The sequence below is a fragment of the Centroberyx gerrardi genome, chromosome 3, assembly GCF_048128805.1.
Source record: "Centroberyx gerrardi isolate f3 chromosome 3, fCenGer3.hap1.cur.20231027, whole genome shotgun sequence".
In the NCBI taxonomy this organism is placed as follows: domain Eukaryota; kingdom Metazoa; phylum Chordata; class Actinopteri; order Beryciformes; family Berycidae; genus Centroberyx; species Centroberyx gerrardi.
In genome coordinates, this window is record NC_135999.1 from 26,905,097 (window position 1) to 26,914,865 (window position 9,769).

General features: G+C 40.5%; 1 protein-coding gene across 1 annotated transcript; it reads left to right on the plus strand.

Moving 5' to 3' along the window:
• The first annotated feature begins 410 nt into the window (after positions 1-410).
• Positions 411-9,119, plus strand: LOC139918218 (trypsin-like). The gene is made up of 7 exons (XM_078290063.1): positions 411-472; positions 1,261-1,450; positions 2,065-2,244; positions 2,803-2,864; positions 7,119-7,258; positions 7,417-7,504; positions 9,052-9,119. The coding sequence occupies exons 1-7, from the start codon at positions 424-426 to the stop codon at positions 9,117-9,119; spliced, it is 777 nt and encodes a 258-aa protein (XP_078146189.1). The 5' UTR covers positions 411-423.
• The last annotated feature ends 650 nt before the right edge of the window (positions 9,120-9,769 follow it).

Consider the following 9,769-nt stretch of genomic DNA (forward strand, 5'->3'; position numbering starts at 1 on the left):
ATACACAATGGCATGCAGGGAGTCCCAACATGCTTTTGACTGTATATTGTCCTTTAAGACGAGAAAGTTGAATTGAAACAGATTTGTAGGTTGTTAAAGCGAGCAGTTTGGACTTGGAAGATGATCTTGGAGGAGTTCTGGTGATTTTGATGGGACACAAACCTGAGGCAGTTTGGCAAGAGGTTTGTGTGACCTTTTGCTCTTTTCAGTGTAATGCCATTCTCCCACTGTCACTTGATGAAAGACGAAGGCAAACAATAGATATGTTTTCAGATATTTGCATAACTTTTCAGCTTCGTAGCCAATGGAGTTGTGTGGATAAAGTTTCAGAAGGTGATTGGTGGTTCAAAGGCCAACAGGACGGTGTGAACAGATTTAAAGAGGCGCTGCTGTCCCAGCAGGAGGGCAGACATCGGAGGGTCAATGACAGCGATGGCTCGACTAATGCTTCTTCTCCTTTTGGTGTGGGCTGGTGAGTACTCAACACTGTACTTTACACTTCCAATACTTACTTTAACCTTGCCTTATTTTTAAAATGATCATACTTTCAATTTTTGTTTATAATGTATTCTTGAAATCTTATTTTATAAATATGATGGCAGCTTTTATTGGCATGAAATTCATATTTCCTTCATCTCTTTGTGAAAAGGACAACAGCACAGTTTTTTCCATGACATTTTTACTTGTCAGTAGTTACCTCAAACCACTTCTTAATATCTTCTCCCACTATTGAGATATTAGCAATCAGTTTTTGCTGACTCATCAGATACACTGTTTATGTGCCCTGTCTGTCATTCCCTCTCTTTTTCTCTCTTGTGTGTGTGTGTGTGTGTGTGTGTGTGTTTGTGTGTGAGAGAGTGTTGCCCCATTTTCACTGTTCCAGTGTTGTAGTACTGACATTAGGTTTAGGGTCAGGGTTAGGAAAAGTATTTAACTATTTTTAGTTGCATCCAACAGTTTTATAGCGCTGTGCTTTTGTTAAGGAGAGTTAGGCTGTTGTGTCTGTTTATAAATATCTATGTTTGTTTATTATTTAATGATTCATCTAAACTCTAAATCTGATTCATGTTAGCCACCTCAGACATCTCAGCTGTCTACATCAGTCATATTGACTGTTTTTCTGCTCTCCTCATGGATATTCACATTTTGTTTCTCTCCTACTGAGAGCAAACCTCTTGTTCTGTATCAAGTGTGAAGCACCACAGTCTTCATTTCATTTCAGTTGGTGGAGGACTCTCTCTCTTTCTCTTTGTCTCTCAGATGTCACAGGGGGTGATGTGCAGAAGAGGCTCAGCGGAGGTGAACCGTGTGGACAAACTGAGCGGCTGTATCATGTCCGACTGAGAGCAGTATTTCAGAACGCTACACTTATATCTACAGGCTACTGTGGAGGCTCTCTGATCAGTCCCCAGTGGATTCTGACTGCAGCTCACTGCTGGAAGTCAGGAGGGTGAGACAGACTATTTACTTAAAAATGAGCTGCTCACACCTTAAATTCAGTCTTTGATGTTGCAATCTTCAATGTATCCATGTAAAAAGTATGATGTCATAAACAAAACAAACTCATTAACCAAATCTTCAGCCCATTTTGCAGTAAGCCCTTTACCTGTCACTTTAAGTCTGTGCTTTGGGGAGAAATCAGCCCATCAGTATCAGAAAGGATGCTGACTGACAGAACATTTCCTTCAGGATATGTTACAGCAGTGTTGAACCAGTCAACCTGAGGGTCACGACCCATAAGTGGGTCGCTGGACCGATCCAGCTGGTTCAATGACTCAATGACTGGGGCAAGTGTCAGTAAAGAAAGTCCTGCCAGGCTTACAGTAATAGCTGCAAACATCTAAACACTATGGACATCTAATCGACATATTTTTAGTATTGAAAAGAAAAAAATATTTTACTTTTATTTTTTATTTTTCTGTTATAAATTGAATTCTGGTGTGTTCCACTGGGAGAAAGTTGTTCATGTTCCAAATATTGATCAGACTGTTCTACACTAGAGGAATAACATACTGGATTTCTTAAATTGTCTGATGTTCCTCTTTCACCCCTTCCCATTTGTAGGACTATGTATGCAAATGTCAGTGTGCATCCAGGTCCAGGAGAAGAAGTTCCAATCAAAAGTCATGAGGTCTATAGTGACACTAACGGCAGACATGACATCATGCTACTGCAGCTATCTCACACACCCACTACGATTCACCCAATTGCTCTTCCTAACTGTACTCATGGCCATCCTCCAATGTGAGTTGCAATCTTTTTCCCAAAAACATCTTTGTATGTTTCTTTGCAGTAGTTTAGTTTTAAGAGATACCAATATTCAGTACTGATTTGCTGCGTCTGGTTCAGTTTCATTGGAGTCAACATTATTATTTTGTTTTAAAATCCCAATCTGAGTTTGCAGGATGGCAGGTTGCCCTACTACTGGTGTCATTTACATTTATTGGATTTAAGACTTATTTTGACTTTTTATGATAAAAGGACTATGTGACAGTTGAATGAGTTTGGCAGGTATTTTGAGGCTGTAAAAGGTTTGTCTGCAGAACCTTCCATCTTAAGTCTGAAATCTAAAAATCTTCAAGCAGAGATGAGAATATGACTAAGAATTAAATAGTTGAATGAACTTCTGAAAGCCAGACATGTCAGCTGTCTATCAGCCTATTGTTGTTGAGACCATTATTTGGTGTAATGTAGTGAAATGTGTTATGGGTATTGTTTTATTCAAGTGGTTCAGTGACACTCAGACCTTCCAGGTTATCTCTGCTCTATAAATTGTTTCTTCTTATGACTGCTATTTTCCAGCGGTCAAAAAGTTCGGGTTGCTGGCCACCGTTCCACTTTTACAATTAGTAATGCGGAAAGAGGTGAGATTGTTTTTAATAATATAACAATTATACTGACAGATACATTTTTGTGGTGCTAAATCCTTTGTTGTAATGTTTTTTTTATATTTGATATTCAAAAACACATAGGAGCTGCACAAGATGCTATTCTTTCAGATAATGACCCATTTTCATTAGATTTAGTGGTTTTAATTGGTAACAGTAATAATAATAATAATAATAATAATAATACATTAGACTTGTATAGCGCTTTTCTAGGTACTCAAAGACGCTTCACATACAGGGTAAAATCATTTAATAGGTACATTTATAATAATAAAAAATAAAAGACAAGAATAAAAGTAGGTAGTACAAGGAATACAGCTGTAACCACATATGGAAATATACAAAATCACTGGGAAATGATTTTGATTTCTCTATGCAAATAGCTCAGTTGTTCCACAATGTATCCACCTTTTGCCAAGATGCAATCATAACATGAATACAATTTATATTTCTGTTTCCCACCTGAGTCACCAACAGATATCCTCCAGCAATTATTATGGCTTAATGTCAATATTGTTATAGGTGTAAAAACACTCTTGAACTCCATTATTGTCAAGTGCATTGATTTTCAAAATGACACTGCTGATGCACATAATAATACACTAGACTTGTATAGCGCTTTTCTAGGTACTCAAAGACGCTTCACATACAGGGTAAAATCATTTAATAGGTACATTTATAATAATAAAAAATAAAAGACAAGAATAAAAGTAGGTAGTTAAAAACTAGAGGAATCATGAGATGGAGGGAAGGGAGAGGAGGTTAACAGGTGAAAGCAAGCTTGAAGAGGTGGGTTTTGAGGGCCTGTTTGAAAGATGGTAGGGTCTTAGCCTGTCGGATGTGGATGGGGAGGGTGTTCCAGAGGGAGGGTGCAGCAACTGAAAAGGCCCTGTCGCCCCAGGTCCGGAGCTTGGTCCTGGTGGTCTCTAGAGTGGTTGCGTCCGCGGACCTGAGGCATCGGGTAGGGGTGTGGCGGGGGATGAGGTCGGAGAGGTATGGAGGGGCCAGGTTGTGTATGGCTTTGTAGGTGGTGAGTAGTATTTTAAAGTCAATCCTATGTTTAACCGGGAGCCAGTGGAGGTTGTGAAGGACAGGGGTGATGTGATCTCGGCTGCGGGTGGAGGTGAGCATGCGGGCAGCGGAGTTCTGGACGTATTGAAGTTTATTAAGGGTTTTGTTAGGTAAGCCGTAGAGGATGCTATTGCAGTAATCGAGTCTGGAAGTTATGAGGGCATGGATGAGTGTTTCGGCAGCGGCAAAGGACAGGGAGGGCCGGAGGCGGGCAATGTTCCTGAGGTGGAAGAAGGCAGTTTTTGTGACCTGATTGACATGAGGTAGAAATGAGAGGGTGGGGTCAAGGATGATTCCGAGGTTGCGGACCTGGGTGGAGGGGGTGACGATGGAGCCATCGATGTTTAGTGCGAAGGTCCGGCGTTGCCCGCAGAGGGAGCTGCCGTGGCTGACGTGCACCTCTCCAAAAATTTACCTACGCGTCGGGCGACGCACGACCGCGAGAACGGTGATTGGCCCGCTTCGTATTCCTCCGACCTGTATCCAGTTAATGTCCGCCGATAGTGAAGACAGTGGAGCAGATAGAAGAGAGACGAGCTGAGGAGGGCTGCAAATATATTGATTTGTAGAACACTTCATCCCCAAATTATAAAGACAACCAGATGTCACTGAATTCATGGTGAGAAATATCCCAGAACACGAGTTTCAGAGAATGTAAACACTACTACTTCTTCTGTTGTTACTTCCATGTTAACAAAGCACGCTACAGCCGTCTAGTGTTTCGGTGGAGTAGCCTACTGAACGATCACCAACGTGAAACCCTAAATGCTTTCACCGCCGTACCCCCGTGCCCCCCGGTGTCGTTGACGGAGAAGTCTAATTCACGCTTTAGCCTCTCTGCCCCTAGTGGCTGTTAGGAGACATGGCAATTTCTGCAGACGACACACTGAACCAGGATCATTCACTCGCCTCCTCTCTGCAACACTGCTGAACTGTGCAGGCTGCTTGGCATCTACGACACTGTGTGTCCTCGTTAATCTACTCACATTACAGGCCTTAACGCTCAATTCCTATTTCCTGCTCAGAACTGATCTTTTTGTCTTGACTGTTCATATTCATTTTTGGATGTGAGTGACCCATATCCGACATCAGTGTGAACAGACCTCTGCCCTGAAAGGACCCACATGCGCACATTGACATCAACAAAAAGCGTCATATTCATCAGTCCATCATGGAAATTAATGAAATAGTGGCGCAATCGTTCATCTCAAGGGGTGTTGAGGATGAGGGCGCACAAAAGGGTCAAAGGCATGGCTGTAGCTGTATTAGCAGCTCCTGTTGCTGGTGTTGCTGTCCTCCATTTTTTTAAGTGAGCTGTTGCCGACACTGAGTGATGATGACAGTGATCTGTGCCTGCGCAGTGGAGTGTGACGTAAAAAAACCCACATGAATTCCAATCTGAGAGTTCTCACTGCGGTCCAAGGCCGTAGCCATGGAGTCAACATTGGGGGGGACCAAATCTGCCGGGGGGTCTGGGGCTCTCCAGTCATCTCTCCCTCTCTCTCCCTGCCCTGTCGACATCCTCATGCTCTCTCTCTCCCTCTCTCTCTTTACTCTGAACGCACCAGAGTGAACATGAAAGAAATATTATCAGTAAACAAGTGGTGTTTCTTGCCATGATGTTCAGGAATGGATTACTAACCATTTCTGATCTGAATGGCAATGATTATTATATCAAGAAACATTGACTCATCTCTTGTACTACTGTATACTTCTATCATCTGACTGGTACTCATTTTCTCACTGCTCTCAACTTACTTTTCTTCTTTTCTGAGGCTGCCCAAAAAACTGACGAATGTCACTGCCACCCTTCCTCTTGCTCATGATGACACTTAAAGCTGACTGTAATAAAACTGCTTGCACTTTAATCAAACAAACACTAAAAATTCTATTTATCATAAGCAAGTACAGCTATACAGTATACTATACGAATATGCAATAAATGAAAGCTACTACTGTCTACATAAATTACACATGCAGTGCAACATAAATGATTGACTCTTTACTCAGACTTCACGTGGGCTTTCTGACAAATATAACATAATAAACCTTAACGTTAGTTGAATACGCCCGTGAGCACCATTGTTGGTCGCTGGGTGAATGTGTGGCTAATTAACTTTGCAGAAGTGTGGAGATAGGTCTGGCTATGCGAGACTACTTTCCAGGTAACTTAGCTATGATAGCTAACGTTAGTGATGATTGATTAGCACTCGCAAATCGGAACCCATCGTCTATCGGTCTGACGACGATTAGACTCGTACAAAATAGTATTTATTTCCACAATTACAGTTCCAGCGCAAAATGACATTGATTGTACCTACCCACAGCGGTCGAGCACCGGTTTCTGCTGGGGTACGGCAACACCATTTGGACAAACCACACGCAGAACTGCAGTAATACTAGAACCGGTAGTAATAATAATGGCAATTTGTTAATTTAGGTATGATTATGATTACAATTGCTAATGATTATTTCGGACGGCGGTGCGTGGTTGCCTGTCGTAGCATAGCAAAAAAAAAAGATTTATATTTTTTATATCAATATATTGGGGGGGGACATTTTGAGCATATTTGTATAATAATATAACAATAATAAATATTGGGGGGGATGGGTCCCCCCCAATATATATTTTAATTACGGCCTTGCTGCAGTCGCATGGCCACAGATCAGATATGCATCAGATCTAGGAAATGATTTGAAAAGATCAGATTTGGTTTTTTTGGTGTTCACACTGCTCTGAAAGAATCAGATCTGTGTCATGTGAGTAAAATAAATCAGATTTGGGCCACTTCCACCTGTAATGTGAACATAGCGATTATCTTCAAATCGTTCTTCAGTCATATCAAAATGTTGTTTTGTTTTTTTCTTCATTTTTTTCAAAATGTAACTTAGTTTAATATTTTTTGAGATACAAATGACAATTTCTTGAAATATAGCAGATCATTACATTTTCTTTAAGATAATGCCACTTGACTCAAGAACATTCTTAAAACAAGTTGAGATGCATTCAGACAAGGAAAATTATCTAACACCACTGGAAGAGTTTTATTCATTTGTCTCAAGGGAGATTGTAAGAGATTAAAGGTCCTTTTAAGAAGGATTTTTTTTGTTTTGTTTTTGCAACATAGAATCACACTTTCCTTTTCCACTCTCCTCTAGTACCTACTCCTGTGTACTGTGAAAATATAGGAGTTATCAAATGTCAAACATATTCAACTCATCAGCCGCTTCCCAATGAAATACCAAGGGACCAACGACACTGTTTCTGTGGAGAGTCAGAACTACATCACCTATGTCCAGTGAGTAATCATCTGCATGACCTCTAACCTTATGTCTTCTGTTCAGTCATTACACATTTTGACAAATGGAAGATAGTCAATAAATGGCCAGAACTAATACTTGATTTGTATGACATTTTTTTTTCTCTGTTTCTTTTCTCTCTCTTTCTGTCACTCAGGGTGACTCTGGTGGAGGAGTGGAGTATGACAACAAGATCTATGGTGTCATTGCTACCGGTGAAGCTACCGATTTATGTAATCAACAAGGTGGGTTCATGGATGTATGTGCATACATGCCATGGATCAATCATACTATTACTGGCATACCCTAGGCTGAAACTCTTTCATAATAAACAATCTATATGATCTCAGCTCTACAAGAAACTGATGTGATTTCTGTGTCTTTTGTTCCCAGAAAATGTTCTCAAACAAACTGGAAAACATATTTGCATTCTCATTTTCTTATATTAGGATACAAATGTGAAAATGTCTGCACTAACACTAGATAATAGACTGGTCTATAATATAACTTATATTGTGCCTCCTAACAGGAGACACAATGTATTAAACAAAGGTAGTGCAATAATCAGCTTGGGAGATTGAGATTTAGGCTTTATGTCTTACCTATTCAAAACTCAGTATAAACCATATTGCTTAACACCATGTATTTAAAAAAACAAACAAAAAAAAAACAGGTAGTGAGATAAGTAGCTTGGCTGTAGAGTGACTCAGTGGTTAGAAAAACTGGTTTGTAACTGAAACATCACAGGTTTGATGTCTGCAGTAGTCAGTGTGTCCTGTTGATCTGTGTTACTTATTAACTTGCATTTAACCAAATGAACCTGAACCAGTAAAGACAATTGGCGATTGATAGTACAATAATCTCATTAACGTAATAATTTTTCCAAGTTATAACCTACCATTAATGTAATAACTTTTTATTACATGAATCAACAGTCTGATAAATTTTCATACATTTGTATTACATTTTACATTTTTATTAGTATTACACTATTGGATTTTATTCAAGGAGAAAGTTTGTGCTCAAACAACCAATAGAGGTGCTTCCTTAAAAATGAAGGCAAACCATGGAACCGATTAGGTGTGAAACTCTGGACTCAAAACTGTTAATTAATACTAATGCCTACTGTATGTGTCACTTAGTTACAATGGTGCCTTACTGCCACTTTGAAATAACAATAAGCCGGTCAAAGCAGAGATTTAGGCTTCATATCTTACCTGTTCTAAAATCAATATAAACCACAGCCTCTCATGGCTTATTGCTCAACTCTTCTCACTTAACCTCCATTCCCATACTCACTCTCAACACTGACCAACCAACACAAACACAACAATATTACTGCACCATTTAATCCAAAACACTCCTCATAGTTTCCACACTCAACTTCTCTCTCAGCAACAACAAGCTAATGGAGTCTGACCCCGCTGGCTTCAGATAGCTCGCTCAGAGGTTCAGACTGCATAGAGCCAACAGTCAGACACTGATGGCAGGACAGACCCTGCAGAAACCTGTGATTCAGTGTGATTCACTTCTTCCCTGCGTTTGCATGAAGCGGCAGCAGGGTGGCGTTGTGAGAAGAGAGGCCACCAGTCAACTGCAGTTCAGTCATTCAGCAAACATCGGCCCAGCTGAAGTGTCCTGAGCAACACACTGACTCCCTGCCAGCTGCAGTAGCTGAGCCTGTGCTCTGAACTTCCCTTCAGCTTCACTAAAGTACCACATTGTTATTAATCACCTGTTTAACTTGCAGCTGAAACTAATGTGATCTAACCTTTTCTCTGTGCTGGTTCAGGGTTCAGGTCTGAGGGAGAGAAGGTGAAAAAGGAGGCCGTCATACTGTGGCCGCCGGGTGCAAAGTAGAAAAAGTAGAATGGTGTGCACATTCAACCCAACTTGGGTACAGGTGCAGGACAAAATCAGAACTTACAGAGAGACAAGGAAGCACACTGAATATAAGCTCCCAATAAATTTATTGCAACGTTTTGACCAGCACAGTCTTCGTCAGGACTTTGACGGGTGCAAACACACTACAAGGGCCCAAAACAATTGGATTAAGAGAAATGCGAGAGAGAGAGAGAGAGAGAGAGAGAGAGAGAGAGAGAGAGAGGTGGTTTGTGGTCATCTCTCTCTCTCACATCAGAGGGAAATTGCAACAACACTTCATTTTATTACAATAACAGATATAACATGCTTTAAACATTAGACACTGTAAACAAGTCTGGAGTTTAGTGTTAATTCAATTTCTCTCTCTCTCTCACACACACACAAACACACACACACACAAAGACAAAGACAAAACTTCTGAAAACATGTTAGAAGGTGGCTGATGGCTGAATGGACTGCTTGTCATGGAGAGTAGAAGTTCATTTGAATGGAGCCGAGTGATTAGAAAGACAGTTAAGCAAACGGTGGCCATATTGAAATTGTTAGATAGGACTTTGGACTTGAGGTTTTGTACTGTTCTGAATGAATGGGACTTCGTGGAGTAAGCTCTTATCAAACGCTGTAGT

Excerpts from the sequence above, each read along its gene's own strand:
- LOC139918218 (XM_078290063.1), top strand. The coding sequence starts at position 424 with ATGACAGCGATGGCTCGACTAATGCTTCTTCTCCTTTTGGTGTGGGCT. Across the intron at positions 2,245-2,802 it reads ACTCATGGCCATCCTCCAAT|CGGTCAAAAAGTTCGGGTTG; the intron begins GTGAGTTGCAAT and ends GCTATTTTCCAG. Across the intron at positions 2,865-7,118 it reads AATTAGTAATGCGGAAAGAG|TACCTACTCCTGTGTACTGT; the intron begins GTGAGATTGTTT and ends ACTCTCCTCTAG.